The sequence below is a fragment of the Cherax quadricarinatus genome, chromosome 28 (assembly GCF_038502225.1).
Source record: "Cherax quadricarinatus isolate ZL_2023a chromosome 28, ASM3850222v1, whole genome shotgun sequence".
Taxonomy (NCBI): Eukaryota; Metazoa; Arthropoda; class Malacostraca; order Decapoda; family Parastacidae; genus Cherax; species Cherax quadricarinatus.
This window is the reverse complement of record NC_091319.1, coordinates 19,607,889-19,626,450: the sequence shown is the minus strand read 5'-3', so window position 1 is coordinate 19,626,450 and position 18,562 is coordinate 19,607,889. Positions and strand designations below refer to the sequence as shown.

General features: G+C 40.0%; 1 protein-coding gene across 1 annotated transcript in view; it reads right to left on the bottom strand.

Annotated features, from left to right (window-relative positions):
- LOC128693322 (short transient receptor potential channel 4-associated protein) overlaps positions 1-18,562 on the bottom strand; it is a 123,745-nt gene that overhangs the window by 76,175 nt on the left and 29,008 nt on the right. The window contains exon 8 of the mRNA XM_053782944.2: positions 11,771-11,908. Coding sequence (XP_053638919.2) covers positions 11,771-11,908 — 138 coding nt within the window. The remainder of the gene's footprint in view (positions 1-11,770; positions 11,909-18,562) is intronic.

Genomic DNA, 18,562 nt, shown 5'->3' with positions numbered 1-18,562 from the left:
ATGAAAATAAGAAAAAATTTTAGATTGAGATAAACAAGTCAAGAATGCCTAGGGAATGAATGGATTTGTCAGTTAAAAACAGAGTAGAGGAGTTAGTAGATGGGGAGACGGAGGTATTGGGTAGATGGCGGGAATATTTTGAGGAACTTTTAAATGTCAACGAAGAAAGGGAGGAGGTAATTTCATGCACTGGACAGGGAGGTATACCATCTTTCAGGAGTGAAGAAGAGCAGGATGTGAGCGTGGGGAGGTGTGTGAGGCATTACGTAGAATGAAAGGGGGTAAAGCAGTTGGAACTGATGGGATCATAACAGAAATGTTAAAAGCAGGAGGGGGATATAGTGTTGGAGTGGTTGGCATTTTTGCTTAATATATGTATGAAAGAGAGGAAGGTACCCAGGGATTGGCAGAGAGCATGTATAATTCCTTTATATACAGGGAAGGGGGACAAAAGAGATTGTAAAAATTATAGAGGAATAAGTTTACTGAGTATACCAGGAAAAGTGTATGGTAGGGTTATTATTGAAAGAATTAGAGGTAAGACAGAATGCAGGATTGCAGATGAGCAAGGAGGTTTTAGAGTGGGTAGGGGATGTGTAGATCAAGTGTTTACATTGAAGCATATATGTGAACAGTATTTAGATAAAGGTAGGGAAGTTTTCATTGCATTTAAGGATTTAGAAAAGGTATATGACGGAGTGGATAGGGGAGCAATGTGGCAGATGTTGCAAGTATGGAATAGGTAGTAAGTTAATAAACGTTGTAAAGAGTTTTTATGAGGATAGTGAGGCTCAAGTTAGGGTGTGTAGAAGAGAGGGAGACTACTTCCCGGTAAAGGTGGGTCTTAGACAGGGATGTGTAATGTCACCATGGTTGTTTAATATATTTATAGATTGGGTTGTAAAAGAAGTAAATGCCAGGGTGTTGGGGAGAGGGGTGGGATTAAATTATGGGGAATCAAATACAAAATGGGAGTTGACACAGTTACTTTTTGCTGATGATACTGTGTTTATGGGAGATTCTAAAGAAAAGTTGCAAAGGTTAGTGGATGAGTTTGGGAGTGTGTGTAAAGGTAGAAAGTTTAAAGTGAACATAGAAAAGAGTAAGGTGATGAGGGTATCAAATGATTTAGATAAAGAAAAATTGGATATCAAATTGGAGAGGAGTATGGAAGAAGTGAATGTTTTCAGATATTTGGGAGTTGACGTGTCAGCGGATGGATATATGAAGGATGAGGTTAACCACAGAATTGATGAAGGAAAAAAGGTGAGTGGTAGAGACAAAAAACATCATTATCTATGAAGGCAAAGAAGGGAATGCATGAAAGTATAGTGGTACCAACACTCTTATATTCTTATATGGGTGTGAAGCTTGGGTTGTAAATGCTGCAGTGAAGAGGCAGTGATGTCCTGTCTAAGGGCAATGTGTGGTGTAAATATTATGCAGAGAATTTGGAGTGTGGAAATTAGGAGGAGTGGAGTTAATAAAAGTATTAGTCAGAGGGCTGAAGAGGGGTTATTGAGGTGGTTTGGTCATTTAGAGAGAATGGATCAAAGTAGAATGACATAGAGAGCGTATAAATCTGTAGGGGAAGGAAGGCGGGGTAGGGGTCATCCTTGAAAAGGTTGGAGGGAAGAGGTAAAGGAGGTTTCGTGGGTGAGGGGCTTGGACTTCCAGCAAGCATGTGTGAGCGTGTTAGATAGGAGTGAATGGAGACGAATGGTATTTGGGACCTGATGACCTGTTGGAGTGTGAGCAAGGTAGTATTTAGTGAAGGGATTCAGGGAAACCAGTTATTTTTATATAGCTGGACTTGAGTACTGGAAATGGGAAGTACAATGCCTACACTTTAAAGGAGGAGTTTGGGATATTGGCAGTTTGTAGGGATATGTTGTGTATCTTTATACGTATATGCGTCTAAACTGTTGTGTTCTGGGTACCTCTGCAAAAACAGTGATTATGTGCGAGTGAGGTGAAAGTGTTAAATGATGATGAAATTATTTTCTTTTTGGGGATTTTCTTTCTTTTTGGGTCACCCTGCCTTGGTGGGAGATGGCCAACTAAGTTAAAAAAAAAAAAATGCATATATATACATAATGACTCTGACATGTAACCAGAAGTAACAAGATATACGTACCTGGTATCCCACATGCTTAAGAGACAGAATAAAAAGACACCAGCAATCCTAAAATCATATACAGTAGACCGTTATATTACACAGTAGTTATGTTCCTGAAAATGCTGTGTTAGGTGAATCCATGTTAGATAAACTGAAGAACTTATGGGAAAAATTGGGTTACATTCCTGGGAGCCCCAAAAAAATCTAAACAACTTTTTTTTGGACTTCCAGATCTTACAAAAATAAATGTGAATATGTAGTTGTTGTCGTCGTGATGTATTATGCTGTTTACTGCTTAACACTACAAATGCAACAGAAATAATAGTATTTACCTTAAATTGTGGGTGCTGATTTTGTTGATGACTGTGAAGAGAGTAGAGTGTTATGCTGTGGCCCTACTGGGCTGAGGTGGATGGCAGAAGTTTCCGTACTGAAGTCGATGGTTGTACTGGAGTATGCATAAATTCTGTAATGGATTTCTGTTCTATTTTACCCTGCAGTATATTATACAGCTGACAGTAAGGCATCAGCTGCTCTAGACACCATTTCAGAGCACTGCTTCTAGATTTGTCAGGGGTCCTTTTCAGTGAAAAAGTCTAACTTTAAGTCAGTCAAGTTAAGTCAAATAAATAAGTCAGTCAGCTATTCGTTACACAAACTCATACATTTACATTGTTCTTTTTAATTGTACAAATTGAAGCTTCATTAACGCCATAGGCTATCTCTTGTCTAATGTCTCTATTTTCTTCGTTAGCTCTAAGACTTGGAAATATGAACACATATGCAGCAGTATAATGTGATCCTTTATTGACTATGTTTTGCCCACACAGTGGGCTTTTTCAAGTCACAAACAGATCTACCTGGGGTGGAAGGGACGCGAGTATTTATCCAATCTCCTTTCCAAGCTACCCAAGATTTCAGACTCTATAACCCCACTCGGTACATCATCAGATGCAGCATTCTCCACCTGACCACAGCATTCTGAACCTGACTATAAATACTCGCGTCCCTTCCACCCCAGGTAGATCTGTTTGTGACTTGAAAAAGCCCACTGTGTGGGCAAAACATAGTCAATAAAGGATCACATTATACTGCATATGTGTTTATATTTCCATTGTGTCGGTATTTTATACCATTTATTTCCAGCTCTAAGACTTAAATGCTTATACCTTTTCTTACCACTTTCAGCAACACTTGTATGCCTACTGGGTGCCATAATTGCTTGGCAGATATGAGATATGGCAATTAAAAGTTAAAACGCAATTCACAAACACAGCTAGCTCCTAAGGAGCATTCATACTGGACATGTATTCATGAAGCTGGGAATGGAGGCAAGTGGCTTTTATGACTTGACGTGCTGTTGGAGTGTGAGCAAGGTAACATTTATGAAGGGATTCAGGGAAATCAGTTAGCCCAACTTGAGTCCTGGAGGTGGGAAGTACAGTACGGTGCCTGCACTCTGTGCCTGATACTGTAGTATCAGTTCACCTCTGGCAAGACAGTGATGATGAAAGTGTTTCTTCTTTTTTGGATCACCTTACCTTTGTGGGAGATGGCCGATGTATTAAAAAAAAGATTGGTCTCGTTTTATTCTGCCCAAAATGCTTTGCCTAGCTATGAGCAGTTCCACTGAAGAAATTACAATGTACAACAACCATTGTAACACAAATGCATTTGTTGGAAAAATAAAAACTCATTTTTTATTATTTTAATAAAAAGCAAAATAATGTAGTGAAGATGACTTTTAAGATTTTGAATACCAAAAAGCTTGTAGGAGAAAAAATAATTGAATATTTAAATCTGTCAGACACTGCAACACAATGGCATCTTGGTACAGAAGAGAAAACACCTTGGACAACTTATTCAAGTGAGAACTGTTTGATCTGAGAGGGATGTGACCTATCAGTGGCTACATTCTCACTACTACTACTCTGCACCTCTCCTTCCGACAGTATTTAAGTCTCCACACTGTTGCTTGATTTTCAGTTAGTTCCAGACTTTTGAACAGAACTTATCCAGGCTGAGGGACTGACTACCTCAAATCTACCACTTTAAGGGTGATGGACTGATTACATTGTCTTCACATTTCTATTGCTCCTGCCTACTTTCTGTACTCGACTGAAGAAGCCTACTGTGTAGGCGAAACGTTTCAGAATAAAGTTGCCTAACTGTTGCTTATGTGTCTTACCTGCCAACCTGTCGGTATTGTATACCATTTTGATATTCACCGGGTTCTTTCTTGAAGTGATATCCTCAAAACCTTATTTATAACCCCTTTGTTAATACCCATCTTCCACTTATACACTTCGATCATGTCTTCCTCCATTCTTCGTCTAGCGAATTTATATCCATTCTGTAATATGGAGACCAGAACTGAGCTGCGTAATCTAGGTGAGACTTTACTAATGATGTATAAAGCTGTAAAATAACCACTGCGCTTCTGTTGCTTACACTTCTAGATATAAATCCCAGTAATCTGTTTGCTTTGTTACGTATGCTTAGGCACTGCCGTCTTGGTTTAAGGTTGCTGCTTATCATAACCTCCAAATCCTTTTCGCAATCTGTATGCTAAGTTCTACGTTATTTAACTGATAAGTACTAGGGTTATGGACACTCCCGAGCTTCAGTACCTTGTGAACATTAAAATGGTATAAAATACCGACAGGTTGTTAGGTAAGACACATATGCAACAGTTAGGTATCTTTATTTTGAAATGTTTCGCCTACACAGTAGGCAAATGGTGATGGACTGATTACATCGTCTTCAAGTCTCTTCTGCTTCTATCAACTTTTCTGTACTTGACTGAAGAAGCCTACTGTGTAGGCAAAACGTTTCGAAATAAAGATACCTAACTGTTGCATGTGTCTCACCTAACACTTCAATACCTTGCATTTATCTACACTGAACTGCATCTGCCACTTTTCTGACCAGGAATTGTGTTTGTTTAAATCCTCCTGAAGTTCATCAGTCCAATACAAAGTAGACATGGGTAAGGAGAGGAGGAGACTGAGGTAATCAGTCCCTCAGCCTCATGGCGAAACATTTCCTTTAATAAATGTCCTGAACTGTACATAAGTGTCTTTTTCCACATCACATAATTGCTACTACATAAAGGACATGCCTAGTATAGGCTAACAGGCCTGCTGCAGTGTTCCTCCTTTCTTATGTTCTTATTGATTGGGTAGCATTGAAGGTGGGTTGGGCAAATGTTCTGTTAGTGGGATGGATTTGCAAAGGACCTGCCTAGTGTAGGTCAACAGGCCTTCTGCAGTGTTCCTCTATTCTTATGTTCTTATTCCTTAGGTAGCGTTGAAAGTGGGTTGGGCAAATGTTCTGTTAGTGGGATGTATTTGTGAAGGACCTGCCTAGTATAGGCCAACAGGCCTGCTGCAGTGTTCCTCCTTTCTTATGTTCTTATTAATGTTGAAGAGTACAATGACAAGTTACCTTTTCTATAGAGGACACTGAAACATGCCTTCTCATATCCATCCATATACATTTGCCCAACCTATTGTTTTATGCTACCCAAACCATAGCTTTTGTAACCTTTCTTTCTCATGTACCAGCTGACTTTTCCACCACATGTATAACTACTACTATTACCCAGTACGTCGGCAATTTTCTAAGGCTCGACTTATGTCCATTTTGACTTGCGACCGGTTGGTCGGAACCAAACACGGTCGTAAATCGGATGGTAAGTGTATACTTAGCTCCAGTGGTTACGTGTACTTAGCTCAGTGGTGACGTGTACTTAGCTCAGTGAGGACGTTAGTGTACTCTCCTTGGACTGAACTAAAATGCCCTCCATCAAGCAACTTTACCAGCAGCTTGAGGAGGAATTGAGGGAAGCGAAGATGGAGATAGGGCGATTGACTGAGGAAAACGAGAGGATTCGCAGTAGTCCTCCTGTTTCAAGTCCTCGGGTCAAGAAGGGAACCTGGACAGTGGCTGGATAGCATGGAACGAAGTTGACGAAAGGTAGAAATGATGCAGAAGAAAGAGACTGCTGTGAAAACTGTTGTGGAAACATCTAATGCATTCTCCGTGCTACCCGACGAATGTGAGTCGACTACTGGGAACGTCATGACGAATAACACCAAGGAAGGCAAGAATATTGTTGTTGTTGTTGTTGTTGTTGTTGTTGGGGATAGCCAGGTTAGGTACATGGATAGGGCATTCTGCTTGAAGGACAGGAGTAGGAGACAGAGGGCTTGCTTTCCTGGGGCTGGAATGGAGGATATTGTTAGCCAGCTTGACAACATTATGAACGGTAATGGGATCAATCCTATTATCTGCCTCAGTGCTGGAGGCAATGACGTAGGCAAGCGTAGCAGTGAGGATTTAGTTAAAAGGTTCAGGACAGCAATAGACATAATTAGGAAGAAGGGAGCACCCTGTTATATGTGGCATTTTGCCAAGAAGGGGGTGTTGGAAATGAATGGTTGTCCAGAGCAATTGGTATTAATTATTGGCTGGATAAACACTGTAAGGATAATGCAGTACCATTCATTGACAACTGGGACAACTTCTATGGCCGAAATGACATGTAAGCCAGGGATGGGGTTCACTTATCCAGGGCAGGTGTGGGTTTTCTTGCTAGCTCAGTTGAGGGGGTTGTTAGGACTTTAAACTAGGATAAGTTAGAGGCATGGGTTTAGAAATGATAAATAATGAGTATGGATATATTGACTTATGCTCTGATATTAAGAATCTTAATAGTAACTGTCATGGAGTAACTCTGGGTAATGATAATTTCAGAAATTGTGCAAAAACAAAGGTGAATAGGAAAAATGTGCAGAAGAAAAAACATAGGATGGTATTTTATGCTAACAGTCAAAGTGCAAGAAATAAGATTAATGAATTAGGTTTGGTAGCATGTGCTGGGAACTTTGATGTCATTGCATTAACTGAAACGTGGTATGATTTAAAGAGTTGGGATATGATTGCTGAGTGTAATATTCAAGGGTTTAAGTTGTCCCAAATAGATAGATGTAATGGGAAGGGGGGAGGAGCTGCATTATATGTTCGAGAGAATATTACTTGTTGCACAAAATCAGGTATAAAAATAGATGGAACAGTAACAGAATCTGTTTGGGTAGTTTGTAGAAGGTCAAGAAAAACTAATTTTAGGTGTAATATACTGACCTCCAGGCTTGGACCACGATAGAGGGAGACTTCTTTGGGATGAAATTGTTAGGGCTTCTAGACACAATAACGTAGTGATAGTAGGGGATTTTAACTTTAGTCAAATTAACTGGACTTCTTTGACTGATAATCTGGAGTCCAGTGACTTTATGGAAACAGTTCAGGACTGTTTTCTGAAGCAGTGTGTAACAGAGCCTACCAGGGGTAATAATTTGCTTGACCTAGTCTTGTCAAAAAAGGAAACAATCGTAAATAATCTGGAGATCATAAAGAGCTTGGCGCAAGTGATCACAAAACCATCACTTTTAGCATTAACTGGGAATACAAGAATAATGATAATACGGTAAAAATCCCTGATTTTCGTTCTGCCAATTACAATGGACTTAGGGAACATCTGTCTAATCTCGATTGGGGTTATCTAGCTAATGATTTTATTGACGATGATCATACTTATGATTACGAAGGGATCTCCATTTATGATTTTTTTCTTAATAATGTACACCGTGCTCAGAGTATATACATTCTCCAGAGAGAAATTAGGTCTAATAATAACAATCCCAAATGGGTTAACAGGAGGCTGAAGCATCTATTAGGGGAGAAAATGGGAATTTATACGAGCATCAGAAGAGGAGAGGTTAACCTTACTGACCAATATGTTCAGCTTAAAAGAGAAGTGAAAAAGGGAATTAGAAATGCTAAACGTGACTATGAAATTAGAGTTGCTAATGAATCAAAGATCAATCCAAAGGGGTTCTTTCAAGTGTATAGGATGAAGGTGAAGGAAAAAGTAGGACCCCTGAAAACTGGGAATGGACAGCTGACAGATAACGAACTGGAAATGTGCTCCATATTAATGACTATTTTTTGTCAGTTTTTACACAGGAAGACATAAATAAGATTCAAGAAATTAACAATTATTCAGTTCCTGACGAATTCAAATTGACTAATATTACTGTTGTGAAGGACATGGTTATCAAACAGATAGACAAACTGAAGCAAAATAAGTCCCCAGGGCCAGATGAGTTGTTTTCCAGGGTACTTAAGGAATGCAAGATGGAACTTAGTCAGCCATTAACGAGTGTGTTTAATGCGTCCATCCTTACTGGTGTTGTGCCAGAGTTGTGGAAGTTGGCTAATGTGGTTCCTATATTCAAATCAGGGGATAAGTCCGTTCCTTCAAATTACCGTCCAATAAGCCTGACATCTATAGTGGGCAAGTTACTAGAATCAGTTATAGCTGACATTATTAGAGGTCACCTTGAAGAGCATAACTTGATAAATGAATCTCAGCATGGGTTCACAAGAGGTCGTTCCTGTCTGACAAATTTACTGACGTTCTTCAAGAGAACATTTGAGGCAGTAGACAGTGATAAAGAATATGATACTGTTTACTTGGGTTTTAGTAAAGCCTTCGACAGAGTACCTCACAAGAGACTCTTAAGGAAAGTGGCAGCTCATGGTATAGGAGGTAAAGTTCTAGCATGGATAGAGGCATGGCTTACCAATAGAAAGCAGAGAGTTTCGATTAATGGGGTCAAATCTGAATGGGGATTAGTCACTAGTGGCGTTCCACAAGGATCAGTTTTAGGCCCTCTCTTGTTCATAATTTACATTAATGACCTTGATGAAGGGATTACGAGTGACATGAGCAAATTTGCTGACACAAAGATAGGCCGTATGATTCATTCTGAGAGGATAGCAATGAACTCCAGGAGGATTTGGACAAATTAATGTCTTGGTCTGAAAAATGGCAGATGAAGTTCAATGTGGATAAGTGTAAGGTCCTTGGTAATGAAAATAACCCTCAAAGCTATAAACTAGGTGAAGTAGAGCTTGATCATACAGAATGCAAAAAAAGACTTGGGAGTTATGGTAAGCAGAAACCTGAAGCCAAGACAGCAGTGCCTAAGTGTGCGCAACAAGGCTAACAGATTACGTACTTGGATTTATCTCAAGAAGTATAAGTAACAGAAGTCCAAAAGTTATTTTACAGCTCTATATATCACTAGTGAGGCCTCATTTAGATTTTGCTGCTCAGTTTTGGTCTCCTTACTACAGAATGGATATAGACTCATTAGAGAACATACAGAGAAGAATGACTAAAATGATTTAGTGTGTAAGGAATCTCCTGTATGAAGATAGACTTAAAGCCTTAAATCTTCACTCTCTGGAGAGATGTAGAATGAGGGGAGATATCACTGAAGTGTGTAAGTAGATGACAGGCATAAACATGGGAGATATTATTAAAGTATTGAGGGTGTCGAACCAGGAAAGAACCAGAAATAATGTATTTAACACTATTTACACTAGAAGAAGAGTCCAATGACAAGCTACCTTTACTCGACGTCCTCATTCACAAAGTAGACAACAACCTAAGATTTCAAGTTTATCGGAAACCCACCAATAAAAATGATCTCACACACTTCTATTCCAGTCAAGATACCAAGACCAAAAGAGGCATCATCATCGGGTTTTTCCTAAGAGCATACCGAATTTGTAGTTCTGAGTTTCTTGACGAGGAATGTACGTACATTCACCAAACATTCACTGAGTTACATTTTCCTTCTTTTTTCATCAAAGACTGCAAGAAAAGAGCTCTTCAGATTATTAATTCTCCACGCATCAACACCACTCCCAACAAAGTTATAATTCTTCCCAACAGCCAGGTTGCACTGAACGTCTCAAAAGTACTTTCACAAGCTAACACTAGAGTCGCCATTGCTTCTAGCACTTCAATAAAGGATCTAACCAGGACAAAATCCAAGCACTACGAACCAGTCAATGCAGGAGTTTACACTATACCCTGTGGAGGCTGTGACAAGATTTACGTAGGCGAAACAGCAAGAAACCTCGACACCCGCCTCAATGAACACATTTACGCATGTAGGAACGATAACTTGAACAACGCCTGTGTACAACACCGAAATTCCACCAATCATGAAATTCAGAGACGCCCAATTAGTGATCAAAGAAACTAATTTCCGCAGACGCAAGTGCCTCGAATCAGTACTGATCGCTGTTTCAAATACAGTTAAACAAAACAACGGCAGCTTCACCATCTCCGAAGTCTTAGCAAGAATCCTCCTGAAAACAGTAAACCCTGCCATCACATAGTCCCTCCTGTTATACTACACAAAGCACATTACAGAGAGTGAACAAGCTGCCTCTTTCCAGTCTATATTTGTCCAACCTATTTTTATGTTACCCAAGTAATAGCTTTTATATCCTTTTACTCATGTACGAATTAATTGCTCTACCATATTGTATTACTTTTGTCACTACTACTACTACTACTACCACTAGTGAACATCGAAATGGTACCTCACTAGTATTGCACCTCACTCTGAACCTTCATATACCCTCTGTGTCCATGTATTGTTTGTAATGGCCTGATAAAGCTCCTGGAGAGTGAAACGTTGCCACAATAAATGTCACATTAGTTGCACTTGTGTCCTTTTACTTTACATATTGTCGGTAATTCTACCAACTTTATTACAATAATGTATTTAAGTTGGATAAATTTAGATTTAGAAAGGACATAGGTAAGTACTGGTTTTCTAACAGAGTTGTGGATGCGTGGAATGATCTTCCCAGTAGGGTGATAGAGACTAGGCCCTTGAGTAGCTTTAATAAGAGATTGGACAAATATATGAATGGGAGGGGCTGGGTTTGATTGGTGTCATTGGGTATGGGAGTTAATTTTTGGGCAGCTTTGGGTAGAGGTCGTTTTGATAAGGACGTGCCTTGTATGGGCCAGTAGGCCTTCTGCAGTGTTCCTCCATTCTTATGTTCTTATGAAACCAAGAATAAGACCATAAAAAACACAGTTCAATACACAGCACAGTTGCTGTTTTAAACCAAAAACACAGTTGCAATTTTTTCTCATTATGCACTGCTTTCTGCAGGATTTTTTTTATATGGTGCACACTTACTGCATGGACCCATTCTCTTGTATCTAGGCCCAAATTTACTGCTCACACCTTATCTGAGAGCTGAGATCATCACGTAGAATAACAAGACTGAACCGGGCTTCAAAGCTGTAGTACAATGGGACCTACCCTCAAAGGGTTAAATACAACAAACTAAAACCCTGCCTAAAAAATTTTTTATATAATTGAAGAATATGTAAAACAAAGGGAACTTCTGAGAAGGAAGAATCATGCATAAGAAAAGCGAATAAGAATTATGTATATGCAGTCAAGCATAGAAAAAAAAATAAGAGCAAAAGAAAGGACCACTGAAACCAGAAAGACAACTGCAAATGATCACAAACTATTGAAGGAAACTGTCAACGTGCGAAACAGGCATTACTTTTGGCCGTACTTACCAACAAATAAAAAATACGAGAGAAAATGAGAAAGAAAAATTACTTAGTACACTCACAAAGTGCATACTATTTTACTATGACAATCATTTGGAAATGTTAAAGCTATAGGAATCATGCAGAGCCTAGAACAGGGCTGGTGAGCCTATAGATGGATTTTAATAAAGTTGAAATTCCCATACCTGTTACATAGAGAGTAGAATTAGAATTGAATGGTGTCATTTGTGATTCATGTTGGTGAAGCACCTCAGACATGGAGTCTTCAATTAGACGCATCCAGTGGTCAACTTCCATAGTATGCCCCTGGTACCGTGGCTCATCTGAGTGATAAATGTAATTATCATTAAAAATATTGAAGACTAAATCAGCGAAAACAAATACCCTTAAGGCAGTTGTCCACAACTTTTCTGCAAAAATGAGCCACATTAGATGGTTAAATATGCAATGAATATCACACCCTTCAAACAAAAGGTGAATTAACGTAGTAATTAAACTTTTGTTTTTTAACACACTGGCCATCTCCTATCGAGGTAGGGTGACCCGAAGAAAAGAAGAAACACCATCACCCATCATTCATTCCATCACTGTCTTGCCAGACTCTCACTCATACTACAGTTCAGTTGCCCCTCCAAACTGCAAATATCCCAAATTTACCCCTATTCCTATCCCTCTTTCAGAGTGCAGGCACTGTATTTCCCATCTCCAGGACTCAAGTCAAAAATCATTTTGATTTTGATTTCATAAGCCTGGCTAACCAATTTCCCTGAATCCCTTCATGTTACCTCACTCTAGCTCCAACAGCACATCAGGTCATGAAACCTAATATAGATGAGGGGGCAAGAGGCAGGTGGTATGTCAATTAAGGCACCTGTTGAAAGAGAGAAGCTTATCTAAGAGGGCAAAACAGGGAATATACTAGAGTATAATGGTTTGAAGCAAGAGTTTGAATAATGCAGTGAGGAGGAGGCAGGAGGCAAGAGGTATTGGTGAGGTCATGTTTTAGAGCAATGTGTGGTGTGAATATTGCTCAGAGAATGCAGAGCCTACAAATTAAAAGTGGGATTACTAAAGGTAACCCGTGTAGAGAGGATAGAGGTTGATAGGCTGTCAAAGGTGTATAAATATGGGGGTGGAAGGTTAAAATAGGAGTTATCCAAGAAAAGAGTGGAGGTGGTGGTTAAAAAGAGACAGTTTTAAGGGCTTGAGCAACCAGCAGGCTTGTGTAAGCATGCTAGACAGGGTGAATGGAAACAAATGATTTTTAATGGATGTGCTGTTGGACTGTGAGAAGGTAACTTTCATGATGGGATTCAGGAAAACTGGTCAGCCAGACTTGAGTCCAGGAGGTGGGAAGGACAATGCCTGTACTCTGAAGGAGGGGTGGTATGGAACGATATTGTGTGAATGATGGTAAATATATGTAATATGTAGGTAGTAGGTTGGTAGACAGCAACCACCCAGGGAGGTACTACCGTCCTGCCAAGTGAGTGTAAAACGAAGCCTGTGATTGTTTTACATGATGGTAGGATTGCTGATGTCTTTTGTCTGTCTCATAAATATGCAAGATTATAGGCATGTCTTGCTACTTCTACTTACACTTAGGTCACACTACACATACATGTACACATTTATTTATACACACTCATCTGAGTTTTCTTTGATTTTATCTTAATAGTTCTTGGTCTTATTAATTTTCCTTTTATATCCATGGGGAAGTGGAATAAGAATCTTTCCTCCGTAAGCCATGCGTGTTGTAAAAGTCAACTAAAATGCCGGGAACAATGGGCTAGTAACCCCTTTTCCTGTAAAGATTACTAAAAAGAATAAGAAGAAGAAAATTGTCAAAGTGGGAAGTCTGAATGTGCGTGGATGTTGTGCAGATGATAAGAAAGAGATGATTGTGGATGTTATGAATGAGAAGAAGCTGGATGTCCTGGCTTTAAGTGAAACAAAGCTGAAGGGGGTGGGAGAGTTTCAGTGGAGAGGAATAAATGGGATTAGGTCAGGGGTTTCAAATAGAGTTAGAGCTAAAGAAGGAGTAGCAATAATGTTGAAGGATAAGCTATGGCAGGAAAAGAGGGACTATAAATGTATTAATTCAAGGATTATGTGGAGTAAAATAAAGATTGGATGTGAAAAGTGGGTTATAATAAGCGTGTATGCACCTGGAGAAGAGAGAAGTGTAGAGGAGAGAGAGAGATTTTGGGAAATGTTGAGTGAATGCGTGGGGAGTTTTGAATCAAGTGTGAGAGTAATGGTGGTTGGGGATTTTAATGCTAAAGTGGGTAAAAATGTTATGGAGGGAGTAGTAGGTAAATTTGGGGTGCCAGGGGTAAATGTAAATGGGGAGCCTTTAATTGAGCTATGTGTAGAAAGAAATTTGGTAATAAGTAATACATATTTTATGAAAAAGAGGATAAATAAATATACAAGGTATGATGTAGCACGTAATGAAAGTAGTTTATTAGATTATGTATTGGTGGATAAAAGGTTGATGGGTAGGCTCCAGGATGTACATGTTTATAGAGGGGCAACTGATATATCGGATCATTATTTAGTTGTAGCTACAGTTAGAGTAAGAGGTAGATGGGAAAAGAGGAAGGTGGCAACAACAAGTAAGAGGGAAGTGAAAGTGTATAAACTAAGGGAGGAGGAAGTTCGGGTGAGATATAAGCGACTATTGGCAGAAAGGTGGGCTAGTGCAAAGATGAGTAGTGGGGGGGTTGAAGAGGGTTGGAATAGTTTTAAAAATGCAGTATTAGAATGTGGGGCAGAAGTTTGTGGTTATAGGAGGGTGGGGGCAGGAGGAAAGAGGAGTGATTGGTGGAATGATGAAGTAAAGGGTGTGATAAAAGAGAAAAAGGTAGCTTATGAGAGGTTTTTACAAAGCAGAAGTGTTATAAGAAGAGCAGAGTATATGGAGAGTAAAAGAAAGGTAAAGAGAGTGGTGAGAGAGTGCAAAAGGAGAGCAGATGATAGAGTGGGAGAGGCACTGTCAAGAAATTTTAATGAAAATAAGAAAAAATTTTGGAGTGAGTTAAACAAGTTAAGAAAGCCTAGGGAAAATATGGATTTGTCAGTTAAAAACAGAGTAGGGGAGTTAGTAGATGGGGAGATGGAGGTATTGGGTAGATGGCGAGAATATTTTGAGGAACTTTTAAATGTTAAGGAAGAAACAGAGGCAGTAATTTCATGCACTGGTCAGGGAGGTATACCATCTTTTAGGAGTGAAGAAGAGCAGAATGTAAGTGTGGGGGAGGTACGTGAGGCATTACGTAAAATGAAAGGGGGTAAAGCAGCTGGAACTGATGGGATCATGACAGAAATGTTAAAAGCAGGGGGGGATATAGTGTTGGAGTGGTTGGTACTTTTGTTTAATAAATGTATGAAAGAGGGGAAGGTACCTAGGGATTGGCAGAGAGCATGTATAGTCCCTTTATATAAAGGGAAAGGGGACAAAAGAGACTGTAAAAATTATAGAGGAATAAGCTTACTGAGTATACCAGGAAAAGTGTACGGTAGGGTTATAATTGAAAGAATTAGAGGTAAGACAGAATGTAGGATTGCGGATGAGCAAGGAGGTTTTAGAGTGGGTAGGGGATGTGTAGATCAGGTGTTTACATTGAAGCATATATGTGAACAGTATTTAGATAAAGATAGGGAAGTTTTTATTGCATTTATGGATTTAGAAAAGGCATATGATAGAGTGGATAGAGGAGCAATGTGGCAGATGTTGCAAGTATATGGAATAGGTGGTAAGTTATTAAATGCTGTAAAGAGTTTTTATGAGGATAGTGAGGCTCAGGTTAGGGTGTGTAGAAGAGAGGGAGACTACTTCCCGGTAAAAGTAGGTCTTAGACAGGGATGTGTAATGTCACCATGGTTGTTTAATATATTTATAGATGGGGTTGTAAAGGAAGTAAATGCTAGGGTGTTTGGGAGAGGGGTGGGATTAAATTATGGGGAATCAAATTCAAAATGGGAATTGACACAGTTACTTTTTGCTGATGATACTGTGCTTATGGGAGATTCTAAAGAAAAATTGCAAAGGTTAGTGGATGAGTTTGGGAATGTGTGTAAAGGTAGAAAGTTGAAAGTGAACATAGAAAAGAGTAAGGTGATGAGGGTGTCAAATGATTTAGATAAAGAAAAATTGGATATCAAATTGGGGAGGAGGAGTATGGAAGAAGTGAATGTTTTCAGATACTTGGGAGTTGACGTGTCGGCGGATGGATTTATGAAGGATGAGGTTAATCATAGAATTGATGAGGGAAAAAAGGTGAGTGGTGCGTTGAGGTATATGTGGAGTCAAAAAACGTTATCTATGGAGGCAAAGAAGGGAATGTATGAAAGTATAGTAGTACCAACACTCTTATATGGGTGTGAAGCTTGGGTGGTAAATGCAGCAGCGAGGAGACGGTTGGAGGCAGCGGAGATGTCCTGTTTAAGGGCAATGTGTGGTGTAAATATTATGCAGAAAATTCGGAGTGTGGAAATTAGGAGAAGGTGTGGAGTTAATAAAAGTATTAGTCAGAGGGCAGAAGAGGGGTTGTTGAGGTGGTTTGGTCATTTAGAGAGAATGGATCACAGTAGAATGACATGGAAAGCATATAAATCTATAGGGGAAGGAAGGCGGGGTAGGGGTCGTCCTCGAAAGGGTTGGAGAGAGGGGGTAAAGGAGGTTTTGTGGGTAAGGGGCTTGGACTTCCAGCAAGCGTGCGTGAGCGTGTTAGATAGGAGTGAATGGAGACGAATGGTACTTGGGACCTGACGATCTGTTGGAGTGTGAGCAGGGTAATATTTAGTGAAGGGATTCAGGGAAACCGGTTATTTTCATATAGTCGGACTTGAGTCCTGGAAATGGGAAGTACAATGCCTGCACTTTAAAGGAGGGGTTTGGGATATTGGCAGTTTGGAGGGATATGTTGTGTATCTTTATATGTTTATGCTTCTAGACTGTTGTATTCTGAGCACCTCTGCAAAAACAGTGATAATGTGCGAGTGTGGTGAAAGTGTTGAATGATGATGAAAGTATTTTCTTTTTGGGGATTTTCTTTCTTTTTTGGGTCACCCTGCCTCGGTGGGAGACGGCCGACTTGTTGAAAAAAAAAAAAAAAAAAAAAAAAAAAAATGTGTACTTCTTTGGGTCAAGCACATTGGTGGGAAGCTAGCCATTAAGGCAAAAGAGAAAAAATGACTACTTTAAATATTGCAGTGAAAAGGAGGCTGGAGGCAGATGTGTCATATTTGAGATCATGGGTGATTATTTAATGTAGGAACAAAAGATTGTAAGGGAATATGAAAGGTATAAATGCAGAGTTAGAGGTATCAGGAAGATGGAGGGAATATTTTGAGGAACTGTTAAATGTTCATGATGATAGGGAAGCTGTGATTTCATGTATAGGGCAAGGAGGAATAACATCTAGGAGTGAAGAAGAGCCAGCTGTAAGTGTGGGGGAAGTTCATGAGGCAGTGGGTAGAATGAAAGGGAGTAAAGCAGCAGGGATTGATGGGATAAAGATAGAAATGTTAAAAGCAGATGGGGATGTAGTTCTGGAGTGGTTGATGCTTTTATTTAATAAATGTATGCAAGAGGGTAAGGTACCTAGGGACTGGCAGACAGTATGCATAGTTCCTTTGTATACAGGCAAAGGGGACAGAGTGCAAAAATTATAGGGGAATACATCTGTTGAGTATACCTGGTAAAGTGTATGACAGAGTTATTATTGAAAGAATTAAGGGTAAGGCAGAGAGTAGGATAGCAGATGTACAAGAAGGCTTTAGGAAAGAAAGGGGATGTGTAGACCAAATGTTTACAGTGAAACATATAGGCAAACAGTATTTAGGTAAGGCTAAAGAGGTTTTTGTGGCATTTATGGATTTGGAAAAGGCATATGACAGGGTGAATAGGGTGCAAATGTATAGAATAGGAAGTAGATTGCTGAAAGCAGTGAAGTTTTAATGAGGATAGTGAGGCTCAGGTTAGAATATGTAGGAGAGAGGGAGATTATTTCCCAGTAAAAGTAGGCCTTAGACAAGGATGTGTGATGTCACCATGGTTGTTCAATATAGTCATAGATAGGGTTGTAAGAGAAGTGAATGCTCAGGTGTTGGCAAGAGGTATGGGGTTAAAAGTTAAAGAATCTAACACAAAGTGGGAGTCGTCACACTTGCTCTTTGCTGATGATGTCTGCATAGTTGCTGATCCCCTGTATATGTATATGTTATCCGAGTATCATAGTATCATCCATATGCTTTACATAGTTGACCCCTTGCTAGGCTCAGTGACTAGCATGTGTGACATCACGTGATGCCGCATGCGAGCGCTGCGCTCCCGGCCTCCTCCTTTACTCCGCGCTTAGGTCTACGAACAGGCAACACAAGCAGTCTAGGCTCCCCTTTCACACTCTGCTAATATAAGTGTTACCATCCAACAAGTGTGTGTAACTCCAACCATAACATCTCCACGAACCCTCCCAACAAACGGTGCCAGCCGACGACGGACATTGTGTGTGAGACAGCATGGCGGCCTAGCCTAGCAGCCAGCTACCCCGAGCAAGCGTCCACCAGCCTGTTTGCTTCCTGCTTCCTGGTCAGTCTTTGTATCTTAGTGTTTTATTTGCTTATTTGCATTACTTCCGAGGGGTTGACCCAAGTTTGCAAATTAAGCCAAGCCGCCAAGCCAGTCTGTGGGGGAAGGGGGGGGAGTTGAGCCCTACACCATCCAGCCTGTCTTAAGTACCTGCCCTGCCTGCTAGCCAGCTTTCCACCCCGGGAGAGTCATCCACTCCACCGAGTTTGTTCATTCCTCCAGTAAGAAAGAACCGATCCCTTGTGGTCTGGTGTGATTCAATTCCTGCTCCAGGAAGATCTTGTTCTGACTGTGAAGCCACCAGCACCCATTAGTGACTTTGTAATAAGCCAAGAATTACTGTATTGAACAGCCGAGTTGGGTACTCCAAGCAGAAGAGTAT